At 45.1% G+C, this 20,750-nt stretch overlaps 1 protein-coding gene across 1 annotated transcript in view; it reads left to right on the forward strand.

Annotated features, from left to right (window-relative positions):
* The window catches only part of HCRTR2 (hypocretin receptor 2), a 103,267-nt gene that overhangs the window by 78,686 nt on the left and 3,831 nt on the right, over positions 1-20,750 (forward strand). The window contains exons 5-6 of the mRNA XM_068279364.1: positions 13,002-13,225; positions 18,657-18,778. Of these exons, the coding sequence (XP_068135465.1) occupies positions 13,002-13,225; positions 18,657-18,778 (346 nt within the window). The remainder of the gene's footprint in view (positions 1-13,001; positions 13,226-18,656; positions 18,779-20,750) is intronic.

A 20,750-nucleotide genomic window follows, 5' to 3' on the forward strand; every position in this document is an offset into this window, starting at 1 on the left:
TACCTAACTAATCTATACTGGGGGCAGCTACCTATCTAATCTATACTGGGGGCAGCTACCTATCTAATCTATACTGGGGGCAGTTACCTATCTAATCTATACTGGGGCAGCTACCTATCTAACCAATATTGCAGGTACCTACCTATCTAACCTATACACTGGGGGCAGCTACCTATCTAACCTGTACTGGGGGCACCTACCTATCTAACCTATAGCTGGGACAAGTATACTGGCTACCTATACTGTGGGCACTCATCTGGCTAACCTATACTGGGGGGGATCTGTAGCTGGACACTTACACTAAGGGGGGGGGATCTGCTGCTTAAATACACTATAAGGGGATCTGCGACTGCAAGACTAGTAGCCTAAGCCCATATACACTAAGGGGGGGATCTGGTCTTGTATATGTAGGCAGATCCCCCCTTTAGTGTATATAGGCTTAGGCTACTAGTCTTGCAGTCGCAGATTCCCTTTTAGTGTATTTAGGCAGCAGATCCCCCCGCCATCCCCCCCCCCATTAGTGTATGTGTGTGGTGCACTCACACGCGAAGAGGATGAATGTGGGGGGGGGGCACCAAAATCTGGTTACGCTCAGGGCGCTGTGAAACCTAAGGCCGGCCCTGATTAGCAAGGCTGTCTATGCAACACAAGTGTCAGTGGGACACACAGAAAAAAAAATTGATCACAAGAACAAGATTAGCTCTCAAAAGAGCTGTTGTGGGGTGCTAATTTAGCAATAAGAATCAGCAAGGAGCAAGCTAAGAAGCCTACAAGAGCCTAACTAATCTTTCCATACGAGAGTCTGCAGCAGCTGTCCCTTCTCTATTTACTGCAGGCACACGAGTGAGTAAAATGGCCGCTGATGCCTGCCTTTTATAAGGGGGGAATGGCTCCAGGAGGGAGTGTAGCCTGATTGGCTACGATGTGCCTGCTGACTGTGATGTAGAGGGTCAAAGTTGACCCTAATGGTGCATTATGGGGGCGAACCGAACTTCCCAAAAAATGTGCGGTTCTCCGCGATCGCGAACCCCTGGAAGTTCGCCGGGTACCGTTCGGGACATCTCTAAACACCATTAACTGGCATATTTACAGTATGTTTACCTGGATTTCAGCTTTAAAAATAACTACATTTTGAGCCCTAGAATTCCCCCCAGTTTTTGAAGTTTTGGGAAGTAGATGAGCAGGCTCATACATACCCATACAATATTATACACACCAATGCAAAGACCAGAGCACAGTCAGAAGAAGGTGGAGGATCCAAGATATGACTTCCAGGAGGTGTAGCAAACCTGTAGGGGTTAATGGAAGATTTATTTTACAAGTAGGTGGGATTTGCAAGCCAGATACCATAAGATTAGAAGTAAATCAAGTAAATAGTTGATTCTTCCTGGACGCTAGTTTGAACGTGTTTACTGCCTTGCACAACTAGGAGGAGGAATTAGATTGAATGTCAATCAGAATGAGGGCTGGTTCATACTCTGAGCAATTGCGCTCTTCTTGCTTGCAAAGCACTACAGCAATGTTGCCCTATGAGGGTGTTCTCACAGCAGCATCTAGATTTTTAGAAAATTGAAAACATGCTGCTTGTACCATTTTTGGAGCCATTTTTTTCTAAGGGAATTTGCAAAGATGCATATTCCTTCAAAAATTGCGCGGAAAACCATTTTGCTAAATTGCTAAGGGCTTAGCGATCACGTTTTATAGTGTGAACTAGGCTTTACACCACTTTGTTTTGTACTGCTCAGTGTAACTATATGGCTTTTAGCTGTGTACTATACCTGCCCTTGCTCCAAAAACAAATGGAAATAAGTTGAGAGGGCCTTAGTTATAAATAGATTTTAATTAGTCAATTTATTATAAATATGAATATAAAATATTGTCTGGGTATTATAAAAGTGTCTGGGTACCTTAAGCCTGCTAATGCAGCATTCATGTTTCTGTTTTATTTGAGCTGGTATGAATTACGTTCCATTTTAAGCTCATTCTTTTTTGTAGAGCCTATGTGACTAGTAATGTGAATAGGAGATTGCTGAAGAGTACATTAAGTGCTGGGAATACATGTGGATGATTCACAAATTTACTGCACAGCTTTGGGAACTACCAAGTTTTAGTGATGAGGGGCTAAATGAATGTAAATCTATCCACCACTGCTATATTCTGTGATTTCTATTACAGTAGGCATCTATTGCAAATATGTTGTGTTCACATTTTGCTTCCATTAATCATCTCAGCACAAACAAACAGGATTCCTGAAAACCCCTCAGGAAATTATAGAGCTGTGTTAAGCATGCTTTATAATACACATGTATATATAGATGAAATGCTGCATTATAAGAACCACAGCACTGTGTCTGCATTGCCATTATAGCTGTGACACATATTTCTGTCGCATAGAACAGTTTTTAAACAATATCATCATTAAATTCATCTACAGGGAATAAGTCACTACTATTCATTCTGAAATATTATTTTGAGGGAAAACATCCTACTATTAAGTAAATGATTCAGCAAGTGCCTTTTTATTATTCATAATATATTGTATATATATATCAAAAAAAATTTTTTTATTAAAAATACATTTTAGAAACCCATACATACATTTAAAAAAACAAAAACAAAACTAGCCACAATAATGGCAAAGTGCACAAAAAGAGAAATAAAAAAACATTTCTACTATTTGATACATTAAGCCATATTCACCAAACAAAATTCCATGCACACTGTAAATGTACTGGTAGTTACACAACTTACATAGTGCTCAAATAACAGACCTTTTTCCAATAGTCTGATCCAAATTTTGGTAAGGTAAAATTACCTCTCTGTTTATAAGATCAACTGCTTTATTAGACTATCATTTATGGACTGTGCACCTTCACCCCTGTTTTAAGACCCCTATAGGGAGCCAGTGAGATGCCTGTTTAGGTAACCAGGGAAATTTCCTTTAGGTAGCCAGAGAGCCCCACTTTAAAGAGGAACTTCAGCCTAAACAAACATACTGTCATTAAGTTACATTAGTTATGTTAATTAAAATAGATAGGTAATATAATTTCTTACCCACTCTGTTTTAAAAGAACAGGCAAATGTTTGATTTCATGAGGGCAGCTATCCTTTTGGATGAAAGGAGGTGACAGGGAGCATGAGACACAGTTCCAACTGTCCTGTGTGCTGATCACCCCTCCCAGTTGCTAGGCAATGAGAATAACAACATAGGAAATCCCATCATGCTTTGCACAGCATCAGGGAAAAAAAGCCCGGGCTGTTTTCTTTGATGGGTGGAGCTTAGTTAAAAATGCAGCTAAAATTATGCTTTTGTAAGAAAAACAAAGTTCTGATGCTGTGAAACTGTTAAAGAAACACCAAGCCTTTTCAGTTCTGCTGAGTAGATTTTTAGTCCGGAGGTTCACTTTAAGTAGCCATGGAGCCACTTCTTCCCCCCCACGTAGGGAACCAGTGAGACCCCCATTTAGGTAGCCAGGGAGACCCCTTTAGGTAGCCAGAGAGACCTCTTGTAGGAAGACAGTGACAACCCCATTTAGGTAGCCAGGGAGATCCTCTTTAGGTAGCCAGAGAGTCCACCATGTAGGGAGCCAGTGAGACCCGCTTTTAGGTAGCCAGAGAGCTGCCCCTTCTTCCTGTAGGGAGCCTGAAAGACCCCCTGTACGTAGCCATAGAGACCTCTTTAGGCAGCCAGAGACCCCCTTGTTAGGTAGCCTGGGGTGGGGGCACATGCATGGGGCACGGGGAGCAATACACTAACACATCTGCTTGCATCCACACATCCCACATTAGCTTCCAGGTTTTGCATCCCATCTAATGGTTGCAGTGCCACCTACTCCACAGGGCTGTTACCATTAGATGGTACTCAGGACCAAGAGGTAAATATGCGGTACCTGTGAATATGAGCAGATGAGTAAGTGTATCGCTCCCTCTGCATGCATCCCTCCCCACTGCCCTTCCCTGCCATTTCCAGGGCAATGTCCCATCTCATCCGACCGTAGAAACGGGCCTGATCTTAATCCTGTCTATGATAAAACTCTAACCCAAACCTTTCAGCAAACACTGTCCAAAAACAAAACAACTGAAGTTGGCTATGTAATATTTTTAATTAGTAATTGCACAATATTTCCTTGCAAGCTTTCAAAATGATAAACTTCTTCTTCAGGCATGATACAGAAATGGATCAGAACCATGCATGTAATTCTGCCCACACTGTGAGACAAAACACACCACCAATACAAATCTGGCAAATATCTTGTGAAAAAGTGGTAGCTGTCTCTATAGATCAAGTTTTCATTAACCTCTTGCCGACCGCGTCACGCCAGTAGGCGTGGCCGCGGCGGCAGCCCCAGGACCGCCTAACGCCAATTGGCGTAAAGTCCTGGGGCTCTGTTTTGCAGGAGATCACGCGCAGGCTGCGCGCGCATCTCCTGCTTGGGGGGCGGAGCTCCGCCCCGCCTTCAGCCGCTCGGGAGACCAGTAGACGGCGTGATCGCCGTCTATTTACTTTGTGCAGCGCTGCGATCAGCAGCAGCGCTGCACTGGGGACAGCCGTGTGACACGGCTGTCCCCCTGGGGGACAAGAGAGCGATCGGCTCTCATAGGCAGAAGCCTATGACAGCCGATCGCCGTAATTGGCCGGCTGTGGGGAGGGAGGGAGCGAGGGAGGGAAGGGGTTTAAAGGAAGAGGGTTTTTTTTTTTAAAAAAGGCAACAATAATATTTATTAAAACAAAAATAAACATGGGGGGAGCGATCAGACCCCACCAACAGAGAGCTCTGTTGGTGGGGAGAAAAGGGGGGGGGGAATCACTCGTGTGCTATTTTGTGCTGCCCTGCAGCTTGGCCTTAAAGCTGCAGTGGCCTTTTAAACTAAAAATTGCCTGGTCACTAGGGGGGTTTAGCCCTGCAGTCCTCAAGAGGTTAAACTAAGAAATTAGGTAGTTTTTAAAACCCTTCTTTAAAGATTTGATGTCTATTACTTTTTAATTCCAACTCGTATTGTTTATAGTGTAATACCAAACTTTTGTGAACCTGTTTTCATGATAGTATATATACAATTGTTGTACAATTCTTATAGGTTCAAATCCATTATCAACCCTACCTGTGTCTATTGAACTAAATCTACCATATACTAGTTAAATTGAATAAACATTGGGACAGAGCCAATCAACTTTTTCTCCTAAGTAGAGGTGTACCGAACGGTTCGCCGGCGAACGGTTCCAGGCGAACATTGGGGGTTCGCGTTCGCTTGCGCCAGGCGAACTTTTCCGGAAGTTCGATTCGCCCCATAATGCACTATGAGGGTCAACTTTGACCCTCTGCATCACAGTCAGCAGGCACATTGTAGCCATTCAGGCTACAGTAAGCCCTGGAGCCCCACCCCCCCTTTTATAAGGCAGCCTCCGGCGGCCATTACAGTCACTCGTGTGCCTGCTAGAGAGAGGAAAGGGACAGCTGCTGCAGACTTTTTCTCTTAGGGACAGATTAGTTAGGTTCTAGGCTGCTTTGCTTGTTCCTGACTGATTAATATTGCTTTTAACCAGCCGGGCGGTATGGACGAGCTCAGCTCGTCCATCACCACCGGAGGCTGCCGCTCAGGCCCTGCTGGGCCGATTTTCATCAAATAAAGAGCAGCACACGCAGCCAGCACTTTGCCAGCCGCGTGTGCTGCCCGATCGCCGCCGCTCTGCGGCGATCCGCCGCGAGCAGCGGCGAAAGAGGGTCCCCCCAGCCGCCTGAGCCCAGCGTAGCCGGAACAAAAAGTTCCGGCCAGCGCTAAGGGCTGGATCGGAGGCGGCTGACGTCAGGATGTTGGCTGACGTCCATGACGTCACTCCGCTCGTCGCTATGGCGACGATGTAAGCAAAACAAGGAAGGCCGCTCATTGCGGCCTTCCTTGTTTATTCTGGGCGCCGGAGGCGATCGGAAGAACGCCTCCGGAGGGCCTCCGGAGCGCCCTCAACTTTCAGTTGGCTGCATGAAATAGTTTTTTTTTTATTTAAAAAAAAACCTCCCGCAGCCGCCCTGGCGATCTTAATAGAACGCCAGGGTGGTTAAAGCACCCAGCAACAGCTCTTTTCAGAGCTCAACCTGTACATTTTTTTTTTCTGACACTTTTGTTGCATGCACAGCCTTGCTAATTGATAGTGTGTGTGCCACTGCCAGCAGCCCAGCACATTCAGTGACTGACTGCCTGTGTGTGTGACAGGGAGCTGCACATTGTACTACCCAGTACTGCATATACCCCAGTACCTGTTGTGTTTACTTAACCCACCTCATCACTGCATATACCTAGCTTTGTGTTGAGTGAAGCCAGCTCACTGCATCTAACTACCCAGTACCTGTTGTGTTTACTTAACCCACATCATCACTGCATATACCTAGCGTTGTGTTGAGTGAACCCAGCTCACTGCATCTAACTACCTGTTGTGTTGAGTGTGAACCCACCTGACCACCTCACTGCATCTAACTACCTGTTGTGTTGAGTGAGAACCCACCTCACTGCATCTTAAGTACCTTTACTGTTGAGTGAACCCAGCTCACTGCATCTAACTACCTGTTGTGTTGAGTGTGAACCCACCTGGCCACCTCACTGCATCTAACTACCTGTTGTGTTGAGTGAGAACCCACCTCACTGCATCTTAAGTACCTTTACTGTTGAGTGAACCCAGCTCACTGCATCTAACTACCTGTTGTGTTGAGTGTGAACCCACCTGGCCACCTCACTGCATCTAACTACCTGTTGTGTTGAGTGAGAACCCACCTCACTGCATTTTAAGTACCTTTACTGTTGAGTGAACCCAGCTCACTGCATCTAACTACCTGTTGTGTTGAGTGTGAACCCACCTGGCCACCTCACTGCATCTAACTACCTGTTGTGTTGAGTGAGAACCCACCTCACTGCATATAGCTAGCATACCCCCGAGATATACAAAATGGACAAACCAGGTAGAGGAAGAGGTAGAAGCAGACCCAGAGGAAGGCCACCAGGCACCGGCAGTTCTGTGGCTGTGCGAGGTGGTGTTGCTGTGATTTCATGCGGACCTGCCCCAAAATACAGTGCTCAGAAGAAGGCACGTGCCATCACTTCCCAAAATCGTGAGGAGGTGATTGAGTATTTAACACAGAACACCTCATCTCCCGCAGCCACCAGCGCTACAACAAGCACCACATCCGCTGCATTTGACACTTCGCAGGAGTTATTCGGTGGTGGTGGTGAAATCACTGATTCCCAGCCACTACTGCAACAACAACAAGAAGGCGCAGGTACACCACCTCATACGTCTGAGTTAGGTGGTGATAGTATGGACGTAACGTGTGTGGATGGGGATGATGGTGGACCACCTGAAGTTGGTGTACTTGAGGAGGTGTCTGAGGAAAGCGCAGCTGGCCAGGAGGATTATGATGACGATTATACGGATACCACATATGTTCCCGGTAGAGGAGATGACCAGGGGGACAGTTCAGAGGAGGAGTCAGAGAGGAGTAGGAGGAGACGACTCCATGATAGAAGCAGAGGGAGCTCGTCCTCAGAAACAGCTGGGGGCAGTGTCCGGTGCCATGTATCGCCAGCTATGGCCAGGGAGCACACATGCCCTTCAACGTCAGCTGCTGCTGATGCCACCGTAGCGCCATCACCCCAGGGGGGCTCAGCGGTTTGGAAATTTTTTCACGTGTGTGTCTCAGATCGGAGCAAAGCCATCTGTTGTCTCTGCCAGCAAAAATTGAGCCGTGGAAAGGCCAACTCTCACGTAGGGACAAGTGCCTTACGAAAGCACCTGGAGAGAAGGCACAAACAGCTATGGCAAGAACACCTGAGTAAAAGCAGCACTCCTCAAAAGACAAGCCAAACTCCTTCTCCTCTTCCTCCTTCAGGTGCATCGTCTTCATCCACTTTCTCCCTTGCACCTTCACAGCCACACTCCTCCACACCGCCTCTTCCCTTGAGCGGTCCTTCTCCTCTGCCCACAGCAGTACCCAGCTGTCCGTGAAGGAAGTATTTGAGCGGAAGAAGCAAATGTCTGCCAGTCACCCTCTTGCCTGGCGTCTGACAGCTGGCGTGGCGGAACTATTAGCTCGCCAGCTATTACCATACAAGCTGGTGGAGTCGGAGGCTTTCCATAAGTTTGTGGCCATTGGTACACCGCAGTGGAAGATACCAGGCCGCAATTATTTTTCTCAAAAGGCCATACCCAAACTGTACCGTGCAGTTGAGAGGCAAGTGGTGTCATCTCTGGCACACAGCGTTGGGTCAAGGGTCCACCTGACCACGGATGCCTGGTATGCCAAGCACGGGCAGGGCTACTACATTACATACACAGCCCATTGGGTCAACCTGGTGACCGATGGCAGCAAGCAGGGAGTACGTGGCTGCGCAGAGGACCGACTTGTCACACCTCCACGGCTTGCAGGCAGGCCTCCAGCCACCTCCTCTCCACCTGCTATCACCTCTTCGCTGTCGTCATCCTCCTCCTCCACCTCCTTGGCTGGTGCCGCCATCTCCTCCCCAGCTACACAGCCCCAGCACCCCAGGGCCTATGCTGCATGCCAGGTACGACGGTGTCATGCAGTGTTAGACATGTCTTGCCTGAAAGCGGAGAGTCACACTGGAGCAGCTCTCCTGGCTGCTCTTAACAAACAGGTGGAGTAATGGCTGACCCCGCACAAGCTTGAGATCGGCAACGTGGTGTGTGACAACGGCAGCAATCTCATTGCTGCGTTGAATTTGGGAAAGCTGACACACATACCCTGCATGGCACATGTGCTTAATCTGGTCGTGCAAAGATTTGTGTCCAAGTACCCAGGCTTAGAGGACGTCCTGAAGCAGGCCAGGAAGTTGTGTGGGCATTTCAGGCGCTCTTACAAGGCCATGGCACGCTTTGCAGAGATTCAGCGTAGAAACAACTTGCCGGTTAGACGCCTGATTTGCGATAGCCCGACTCGCTGGAATTCCACCCTGCTGATGTTCTCTCGCCTGCTAGACCAGGAGAAAGCCGTCACCCAGTACCTGTATCATTACAGTACAAGGACACAATCTGGGAGGATGGGGATGTTGTGGCCCAACAACTGGACACTGATGCGAAATGCATGCAGGGTCATGGAGCCCTTTGAGGAGGTGACCAATCTGGTAAGTCGCGATGAGGGCACCATCAGCGACTTGATCCCCTACGCCTACTTCTTGGAGCGTGCCATGCGTAGAGTGGTGGATACAGCTGTGGAGGAGCGTGAACAAGAAGAGTTAGGGCAGCAGGATTCATTGGAGCCATTTACACACGTACCCGATGTTTCCACAACACCGGCGGCAGCACAGAGGGGGAGGAGGAGGAAGAAGAGGAGTCGTGTGGGGAAGGAGAGGAGTCAGACTCTGATGATGGTGATGATGAGGAAGGTGTTTCTGTGGAGGAGGAAGAGGCGGCGGAAGGAGAACAACCGCGGCAGCCATCACAGGGGGCTTCTGCTGCTCCACGTTCCCGTGGTATTGTTCGTGGCTGGGGGGAGGAAGAGGAGTTGCGTCCCGTCACTGAGGAAGAGCAAGAGGAGATGGAGAGTACCTCTGCATCCAGCTTTGTGCAGATGTCCTCTTTCATGTTGTCCAGCCTGTTGAGGGACCCCCGTATCAAAGGCACAAACAGCTATGGCAAGAACACCTGAGGAAAAGAAGCACCCCTCAAAAGACAAGCAGCGGAGAACAACCGTGGCAGCCGTCACAGGGGGCTTCTGCTGCTCCACGTTCCCATGGTATTGTTCGTGGCTGGGGGGAGGAAGAATGGATACACTTTTAAACAATTTAAAAATACAACCATCTAAACTTTCAAACAATTTAAAAATACAACCATCTAAACTGTCAAACAATTTAAAAATACAACCATCTAAACTTTCAAACAATTTAAAAATACAACCATCTATCATTTTCAAAAAATTTAAAAAAAGGGCAAAAAAACTTGCCCTCCGTAAAACATTCTTGGCAAATGCTTTCGACTTGGTTTGTCTTCCGCTGGCTCAAGGGTCCATCTGACCACAGATGCCTGGTCTGCAAAGCACGGTCAGGGCAGCTACAGCATGGGTCTCAGCAGGCTCCCACTTCGGGCCGCAATCCAACCTTCATTCCCCGCGGTGACAATGGCAGACTTGCCCTCCATAACGGATTCCCGTTAAAGGATTTAAAGTTAATTAATTTCAAATACACAGCAGGGCCTCGAAAGTCCGCCTCCTGTATTGTTATTTTTGGTCACTACCTCGGGGCGGGCGTGCATGCCTACCTGCTGCCCTCCTTGGATGTGTAGTGGTAGCTGTTTCTCAGGCTCCACACCGGATTCCATCCCTCATTCCCCGGCCATTACCCGGGGTCACAAATGACAGACTTGCCCGCCTCCATATGATTCTCGTGAAAGGAATGTGGTGTCATCTTTGCCCGCCATAACTGGTTCTCGTTAAAGGATTTAAAGTACATTCATTTCAAATACACAGCAGGGCCTCGAAAGTCCGCCTCCTGTATTGTTATTTTTGGTCACTACCTCGGGGCGGGCGTGCATGCCTACCTGCTGCCCTCCTTGGATGTGTAGTGGTAGCCGTTTCTCAGGCTCCACACCGGATTCCATCCCTCATTCCCCGGCCATTACCCGGGGTCACAAATGACAGACTTGCCCGCCTCCATATGATTCTCGTGAAAGGAATGTGGTGTCATCTTTGCCCGCCATAACTGGTTCTCGTTAAAGGATTTAAAGTACATTCATTTCAAATACACAGCAGGGCCTCGAAAGTCCTCCTCCTGTATTGTTATTTTTGGTCACTACCTCGGGGCGGGCGGGCGTGCATGCCTGCCCGCTGCCCTCCTTGGATGTGTAGTGGTAGCCGTTGCTCAGGCTCCACACCGGATTCAAACCTCTCATTCCCCGGCCATTACCCGGGGTCACAATGGCAGACTTGCCCGCCTCCACAGGATTCTCATTGTAGCGGTACTGAACAAGTACACAGCAAGTAGAAAATGTAAATTAAAAACAAAACGTAAGCTTTTTAACAATGCCATGGAAAGTTGAGAAGGAAGTCACACATTACCTGACATCACTGAGTGAGGAAGAGCAATCACGCCATGTTGCGCAGTAGTCCAGCATGGCCGTCACTACACAAACAGCTGTTTGCGGTGCGTTACACAGTGAGTTTGGTGTGTCAGTGTGAAGCAGTACTCTAATTACACTCCCTGTTTGATGTATATGTTACGGCCAGAACCCGAAGTTTGGCCAGAACTAGAAGTGGCCGGCCACTTCGGGTTCTGGCCGGCCAATGCGCGAACTGGCCGCTGCGCTGCGGCCAATGTGAGAAATGAAACAATTCCTGTAAGGTTTAAATGTGATGTTGTGGCCGCAGCGCAGCAGGGCAAAATGTATCACACATCTTTACTTTATTCAATGGCATTAAGCCGCCCGGCTTTTTCCTCTGCCTCTCTCTCCTCCCCCCCCCCCCCCCCGCCTCTCTCTCCCCTTCTCTTATGGGCACAGCCGGGCGGGGACACTCGTGTCCAGGAGAGTCGTTCCTCGCGGCAGGAGAGCAGAGCGGGGAGGCTGCAGACATTGCTTCTGCCAGCACCCGCTCTGCAAGAACGGCAGGATTCCCCTGCCGCGACGAACGACTCCGGAGGGACACGCGTGTCCCCGCCCGGCTGTGCCCATAAAGAGAAGGAGAGAGAGAGGCGGGGGGGGGGGGGGGAGGAGAGAGAGGCAGAGGAAAAAGCCGGGCGGCTTAATGCCATTGAATAAAGTAAAGATGTGTGATACATTTTGCCCCGCTGCGCTGCGGCCACAACATCACATTAAACCTTACAGGAATTGTTTCATTTCTCACATTGGCCGCAGCGCAGCGGCCAGTTCGCGCATTGGCCGGCCAGAACCCGAAGTGGCCGGCCACTTCTAGTTCTGGCCAAACTTCGGGTTCTGGCCGTAACATATACACATGCAAGATGTTTGAAAGCACGTTAGGCCTGCAATTTAGCATTCAATGTGATTTCTGCCCTTAAAACGCTGCTTTGCGTCACATCCAGATTTTTCACCGGGACTTTTGGCGTTTATCCCACTCCGCCATGCCCCCCTCCAGGTGTTAGACCCCTTGAAACATCTTTTCCATCACTTTTGTGGCCAGCATAATTTTTTCTATTTTTCAAAGTTCGCCTCCCCATTGAAGTCTATTGCGGTTCGCGAATTTTTCCGCAAACCAAACCTTCTGCGGAAGTTCGCGAACCCGGTTCGCGAACCGAAAATCGGAGGTTCGCGACATCTCTACTCCTAAGTTTTCTCCCAGGAGATAATTTTTAATCTTCTGTTTAAAATAACTTTTCAAAACTCCTCAGTTAAAAAAAAGTACTAACAAGTAGGTAAAGAAGTACTGTCAAAATGATTTATGAGTATTTTCTTGCTTGCTTATGGCTTAAAAGGCATTTAATATATAATGTGAAAATATCACCTAGGAGGAAACTCAGGAGAAAAAAATAACTGTTAACTACCAGAACAACTTGATCAGTCTATCTTTAAAACTCTTTTTAAAAAGGAACATTGATTCCTAGCATGACTTACAATGTCTTCTTTCCTCTGTTTAGAATTTTATAGCAAGCAGGATATTACTTCCAAATAAGCCCATTATCAAATTTTGTTTGCAGAACCATACCCTCCATTTTTCATGTTTCACCATTATCAATTCTGTCAGTGGTGTGATTTATTAGTATATTGGGTGACTTCCAAGACTTGGCAATAACCACTTAGCAGCAGGTAAGGTTGATTAATTTTTATATTCTTTCTCATTTTATAAAAGATGCATAGATCGGAACTACGGATATTTTAATCACTTCAGAGAAGGATAGAAAGTATCTCCAGCTAATATAAGAAAATGATGTCAACTAAATACAAGTGGTTACCATCTTAATAAAAAGCTCTTTATTCCATGTTAATGCCAATTAGGTCAAAATACTGATGAATATTCTAAAATCTTTAAAATGTCTCTTACATTATATGACAGATTCCAGGAACTTCTTCTATAGTTCAGAGAAAATGGAAGCCTTTACAGTGCCCGATGCAATCTAGAGGTCAAGGACAACAGACAGGCAAACCAAGAATGAATGCAGTGGCTGCTGAAATTAAGCAGATTCGGGCTCGGAGGAAAACTGCACGAATGTTAATGGTTGTCCTTCTGGTGTTTGCCATTTGCTACTTACCAATCAGCATCCTGAATATTCTGAAAAGGTAACGTTTATTTGTAATTCCATGTGATACCAGACTTGCTGCTAGGGATGAATGCAAATTTACACCAAGGTCATTGTGCATCAAAATGAACTTACACCTCACTTGATATTTTTGAGAAAACATAATGGAATTTTTGCAAGATGCACATTTTTACAAGAAGAAGAACTTTCTAACTTTCTTGAAAATATGTTCCTTCATGCCCATTGATTTCAATATATCTGGAAAAAATTGTGGAGCTTGACATGCATGCTCTTAGGTATTTATGCATATACTTATTCGTGCGAAAACGTGTTTCCCATTCTCAAAAATGTCAATGTTGGTGGTAAAAATGTGTTTTCATATTCAAGCCCATAAATATTTGCACATATACACATCTGTGGAAATGTGTTTTATACACTGTAGAGCATTTGGTGAAAAATGCTCATATATTTTCCATGAATATTCTCAGTAGTGCGGACATGTGGCAAAAATGGCTATCACTACTGCAATTTTCATATCGTCATATCGTCCAGCATCACACCAGCAGATTCAGTTTTAAAAGTAATGCTTCCAATTTCTGGGCGAATTTTTATTCATTTGGTACATTAAACTAATTTACTTGAGCATTAGGTAGGTGGTGGCTTTATGTAAATTGCTGAACAATTTCAATTCCCTTTTCTGAGTTGTCTTCAGCAAAACACATCACTTATTATCTCAGTGCATCACTATTTATTTATGTTTTGCATTTTTTAAACCTTCATTAATATATATTATTTTAAATGTAATTACCTCCGCTTGCCGTCCAGGTATATCTTCCAATCGCTGTCTGATGCTATGTACTGCCCATCACAAACTAACAAAGCTCATTACTGCAATATTTGTAAACAGAAGTGGAAAATAGTAATTTACATGAGTTGGGCTATGTGTGCATCCCACGCTATGTTACTTTGTGTAAATACAGCTAAAATGATCATGCACGGTTTTCATACAAAAACTTCCTAAACTACAAAGATAGGAGATGCAACTCTCATCTAACAAAGACTCTATTTGGGCTACTTTATGAATGGTGCTTTTCTCTTTTGAGTAGGGATGATGAATGGTATGCAAATACTTCAGAGTTTATGCAAATTAATTATTATTATTATTTAGTATTTATATAGCGCCAACATATTACGCAGCGCTGTACAGTGTATATATATATCTTGTCACTAACGGACAGTTAGTGACAAGATATATATATACACTGTACAGCGCTCAAAGGAGCTCACAATCTTATCCCTACTATTGCCATATGTCTATATATTATGTAATGTAAGTACTGTAGTCTAGGGCCAATTTTTTTTTAGGGGGAGCCAATTAACTTATCCGTATGTTTTTGGAATGTGGGAGGAAACCGGAGTTCCCGGAGGAAACCCACGCAGACATGGAGAGAACATACAAACTCTTTGCAGATAGTGCCCTGGCTGGGATTCGAACCAGGGACCCAGCGCTGCAAGGCGAGAGAGCTAACCACTGCACCACCGTACTTTTTTGTGTGCAAATATATGCAGCTTGAAAATGGACTACTCAATTTAAACCTGGATGGGACTTGATTGGTCCAATTTCAAACTGCCTATATTTGCATGTTTGAAACTTGAAACTTGCGTATTTGCATGTCATTGATCATCCCTACTCAAGAGCTGGAGTGCAGGATATAGGTACTGCATACACCTGTTGAGGTGTTTGATGCTGTTTAACCCACATTGCACCAAGGATTTGTATCTGGAAGTTTTACTACAGGGAGTGCAGAATTATTAGGCAAGTTGTATTTTTGAGGAATAATTTTATTATTAAACAACAACCATGTTCTCAATGAACCCAAAAAACTCATTAATATCAAAGCTGAATATTTTTGAAAGTAGTTTTTAGTTTGTTTTTAGTTTTAGCTATTTTAGGGGGATATCTGTGTGTGCAGGTGACTATAACTGTGCATAATTATTAGGCAACTTAACAAAAAACAAATATATACCCATTTCAATTATTTATTTTTACCAGTGAAACCAATATAACATCTCAACATTCACAAATATACATTTCTGACATTCAAAAACAAAACAAAAACAAATCAGTGACCAATATAGCCACCTTTCTTTGCAATGACACTCAAAAGCCTGCCATCCATGGATTCTGTCAGTGTTTTGATCTGTTCACCATCAACATTGCGTGCAGCAGCAACCACAGCCTCCCAGACACTGTTCAGAGAGGTGTACTGTTTTCCCTCCTTGTAAATCTCACATTTTATGATGGACCACAGGTTCTCAATGGGGTTCAGATCTGGTGAACAAGGAGGCCATGTCATTAGTTTTTCTTCTTTTATACCCTTTCTTGCCAGCCACGCTGTGGAGTACTTGGACGCGTGTGATGGAGCATTGTCCTGCATGAAAATCATGTTTTTCTTGAGGGATGCAGACTTCTTCCTGTACCACTGCTTGAAGAAGGTGTCTTCCAGAAACTGGCAATAGGACTGGGAGTTGAGCTTAACTCCATCCTCAACCCAAAAAGGCCCCACAAGCTCATCTTTGATGATACCAGCCCAAACCAGTACTCCACCTCCACCTTGCTGGCGTCTGAGTCGGACTGGAGCTCTCTGCCCTTTACCAATCCAGCCACGGGCCCATCCATCTGGCCCATCAAGACTCACTCTCATTTCATCAGTCCATAAAACCTTAGAAAAATCAGTCTTGAGATATTTCTTGGCCCAGTCTTGACGTTTCAGCTTGTGTGTCTTGTTCAGTGGTGGTCGTCTTTCAGCCTTTTTTACCTTGGCCATGTCTCTGAGTATTGCACACCTTGTGCTTTTGGATACTCCAGTGATGTTGCAGCTCTGAAATATGGCCAAACTGGTGGCAAGTGGCATCTTGGCAGCTGCACGCTTGACTTTTCTCAGTTCATGGGCAGTTATTTTGCGCCTTGGTTTTTCCACACGCTTCTTGCGACCCTGTTGACTATTTTGAATGAAACGCTTGATTGTTCGATGATCACGCTTCAGAAGCTTTGCAATTTTAAGAGTGCTGCATCCCTCTGCAAGATATCTCACTATTTTTTACTTTTCTGAGCCTGTCAAGTCCTTCTTTTGACCCATTTTGCCAAAGGAAAGGAAGTTGCCTAATAATTATGCACACCTGATATAGGGTGTTGATGTCATTAGACCACACCCCTTCTCATTACAGAGATGCACATCACCTAATATGCTTAATTGGTTTCGAGCCTATACAGCTTGGAGTAAGACAACATGCATAGAGAGGATGATGTGGTCAAAATACTCATTTGCCTAATAATTCTGCACTCCCTGTATTGTGTGTGGAGTGGAGTCTTTTCGCCTCCTAAAATGCATTATGTTTGGAGCCAGACAGTATGGAAGAGTTGTAAGCAAGGCTTGTAATGCTCTTGTCACTTTTTTGCACTTGGTGCATGCATTTGGAATTATCAACGGTTTATCAGGGTATGCAGTATGTGCTTTGTCCTGCTCAGCCCTAGAAGAGGAACCACTGCATTACCTCACATCACTAGAGGAGCCTAAAGTTCACCTAGTAATCTGCTTATGCGGCCACTGTGTGGAAATGGACAATTTGGGCATGAGCAGCACCAGGGAAATTTGGGCACACCTTAGATGCCAGCTACAGCTAGAAATTTTGGCACAGGGGGTGCCCGAAAAATAGTGGTGGCAAAGTTCCACTACATTGTAGTGGAATTCTGCAGGAGAAAAATAGAAGTTACAGAGTAGCCTGTAGCAGAACTCGGAAATTTGGTGGGTATGCCGGGAACAGTAGTTCACTGGAGTTTGGCTGCACTGTAACTGGACTCCAGTGCAAAATAGCAGCAAATTTGTGGTGGTTAGTGTTAAGAGTAGGTGGGGGTGGTTATTAGATAGGGTTGGGTTCTTGTTAGGCATAGATAGGGGAGGGTTCATGAACAAGACAACTAATTTCGATGCAGAACTGCACTGATGATTTGGGCGCTGCCATAGGCCATAATATAAATTACAGCTAAAGAGGCACTCAGTGACTAATTTAAACGCTGGCAATCTTAGAAAAACTGTGCCTGAATTACAACAACCCCCTTCCCCCCCATCCCCCGAGGATTAATGCCACCCAGGACATTCAACAGGCACAGGGTAAACAATCTTTCGGCTTCAACCTGTGCCAAAATTTGCATGTGGACATTTTCAATGAACACTTCGGGCTTGATTCACAAAAGCGTGATAACTCAGTTATCATGCCTAAAAGCTTTGCATGTGCAAACTAGGGTACTAAGTAGTTTGCACTACAAAGCTGATGCTGTTCGTGTGCTATTTTAGCACGCGTACGGTATTACACAGTGTGCTCAAACGGCGCTGCGTGCTACGCTCCGTTCGCGTGCAAAATCAGCCGCTTCACATGCAAAGTATGCTTATCACACTACTTAGCAAATGAAGTGGCTGATTTTGCATGCGAAGCGCTGCGCACAAAACCTTACTAAACTTTATGCGCGCAAACTCTTACGTGCATATTAGCGAGTGAAGAGGTGGTTTGCACGTGCTAAGGGGCTTTTCACTGGCGTGCTAACACTTAGCACGCTTTTGTGAATCAAGCCCTTCATGTGAGAGTTGGGGTACAGTGGGCATTGTAGAATATTGTTAAAATTACCAATAAACTTTAAATTAGGTGTATATACATTAAAACACTGAAATTCTCTGCATGAGGAAAAACCACAGTGATTGTTTAATCACAAGAACGACTCAATCACAAGAATGGCTAAATACCTTTTAACATTTAAGACATTTTTGTTCAACCAGTATTTCAGCTTTGTATTTACTCAGCTGTTTGCTTTAAAGGGACTCAGAGATCAAAATAAAAACAAAATCGGTACTTACTTGTGGCTTTCTGCAGCCCAGTGTAGGTCGGGAGGTCCCACAGCGTCCATCTGGCTCTTCTCCCAGGGCCTGGCCAGAAATGGCTCCCCGGCGGCTCCCGGCAACACTGGGCCCGAGTGTCGGGCTCCTTCTTCCTGAAACGTCATCACCACGCCGGCCGCCTTGCGTCATCACGGTGGCCGGCGTGACAGTACAGCGCATGTGCGATTATACTGTGCATGCGCGATATGATCGCGCATGCGCCGTTCTGTCACGCCGGCCACCGTGATGACGCGAGGCGGTCGGCGTGGTGATGACAGACGTGACGTTTCAGGAAGAAGGAGTCCGACACCCGGGCCCAGTGTTGCCGGGAGCCGCCGGGGAGCCATTTCTGGCCATGCCCTGGGAGAAGAGCCAGATGGATGCTCTGGGACCTCCCAACCTACACTGGGCTGCAGAAAGCCCCAGGTGAGTACCGATTTCGTTTTTATCTTGAGCTCAGAGTCCCTTTAAGTTCAGCTATAAACAATGTTAGTATGTATTAATTTGCCATAACTATTTTTTACCATCTTGCTTCTACAGAGTTTTTGGAATGTTTGACCACACAAATGACAGAGAGACAGTATATGCTTGGTTTACATTCTCTCATTGGCTGGTGTATGCAAACAGTGCTGCCAATCCAATAATTTATAACTTTCTAAGTGGTAAGACTTTTTTTCCTTTCATACTATGCTGGAATATAAATACTTTACAAATGAAAAATAAATATGATGAATGATGAAATGATAATGGATGATGAAGGTGTAGAATAAGATTATGTAAAAAGGAAAACAGATGTTCAAAAAGTTCTGCAAAGCACAGAAAACCCTCTAATTTGTTAGAACCCTCAAAATTGGTAAATGTGTTGGTAAAAATATAAAGTGCATGGTAACCAATGCTCGGAGCCTTGCAAATAAAATAGACGAACTAGAGTTCATTCTGAATGACAAAGGCTATGACATTGTGGGAATAACCGAGACATGGATGGATGAAAGCCATGACTGGATAGCTAATTTAAAAGGATACAATGTGTTTAGGAGGGATAGAACAGGGAAAAAAGGTGGAGGGGTTTGTCTCTTTGTTAAGAATTCTTTTACAGCTGTCCTCAACGATGAGATGGAGGAAGATTGCGAAGATGTGGAGTCCGTTTGGGTAAATATTCATGGTGGAAATAAAAGTTGCCACTTGCTTATTGGGGTATGCTACAGACCACCTCTTATTAATGAAGCTGCAGAACTGCGATTACTACAGCAGATTGAAAAAGCTGCAAGTAAAAACGAGGTCATAATTATGGGCGACTTCAACTTTCCAGACATTGACTGGGGTATTGAGGCTACCCATTCTGGTAAAAGCAGCAGATTTCTGGCAGCACTACAGGACAATTACTTGACTCAAATGGTAACGGAACCAACTAGGGGGAATGCGTTACTGGATCTGATCATTTCTAATAGACCAGATAATGTATCAAATGTGCAGGTTCAAGAACATTTGGGAAATAGTGATCACAACATGATAACGTTTGATCTGGTGACTGATAGGCCACGGGGCAGCGGGACCACTAAAACTATGAATTTTAGAAAAGCAAAGTTCAATCAAATTAGGCAGGCACTAAGTTTGGTGAACTGGGATAATGTACTACAAGGGGACGACACTGAAGGGAAATGGCAAGCTTTTAAACGTATTCTCAATCAATATTGTAGTATGTATATCCCATATGGAAACAAAATGTCTAGGAATAAAAAAAGGCCTCTATGGATGAATAGAAAGGTTAGGGATAAAATGAAGAGGAAAAAGAATGCCTATAAGGTCCTAAAACAGGAGGGGACTGAGGCTGCACTAAGCAATTATAAGGAGTGCAATAAAAATTGTAAAAAAGAAATTAGGCTGGCAAAGATCGAAGCTGAAAATCAAATCGCTAGGGATATCAAATCTAACCCAAAAAAGTTTTACAAGTACATCAACTCTAAAAAAAGAAAGGTTGACTGTATAGGAATCCTAAAGGATGAGGGTGGGAACTCAATGGTGGACGACCAAGGTAAGGCAGAGTTATTAAATGCTTTCTTTGCTTCTGTCTTCACAAAGGAAACAGCACTGTTGCAAATTACAGAGGCAGAAGAGTCTCAATCTTCTAACTGTAATATTAAATACTTAACGCAGGAAGAAGTAAAGGCAAGACTAAATAAATTAAAAATAGACAAGGCACCTGGCCCGGATGGCATGCATCCTCGGGTCCTAAGAGAATTAAGTTCAGTTATAGCTAAGCCCCTTTATCTTATCTTTTGTGACTCTCTTGCAACTAGCAGAGTCCCAGTGGATTGGCGTACAGCCCACGTTTTCCCATTATTTAAGAAGGGCAAAAAATCTGATCCAGGAAATTATAGACCTGTAAGCTTAACATCAGTTGTATGCAAACTATTTGAGGGGTTACTAAGAGATACTATACATGACTTCATAGTAGAAAATAATCTTATTTCTCAGCATCAACATGGGTTTACTAAAGACAGGTCCTGTTTGACTAACATGCTCAGCTTTTATGAGGTAGTGAATGCTAATATGGATATTGGGAATGCTGTAGATGTGATATACTTGGACTTTGCAAAGGCCTTCGACACTGTTCCCCACAGAAGTCTGGTGCAA

Source organism: Hyperolius riggenbachi, chromosome 4 (genome assembly GCF_040937935.1).
Source record: "Hyperolius riggenbachi isolate aHypRig1 chromosome 4, aHypRig1.pri, whole genome shotgun sequence".
Classification (NCBI taxonomy): Eukaryota; Metazoa; Chordata; class Amphibia; order Anura; family Hyperoliidae; genus Hyperolius; species Hyperolius riggenbachi.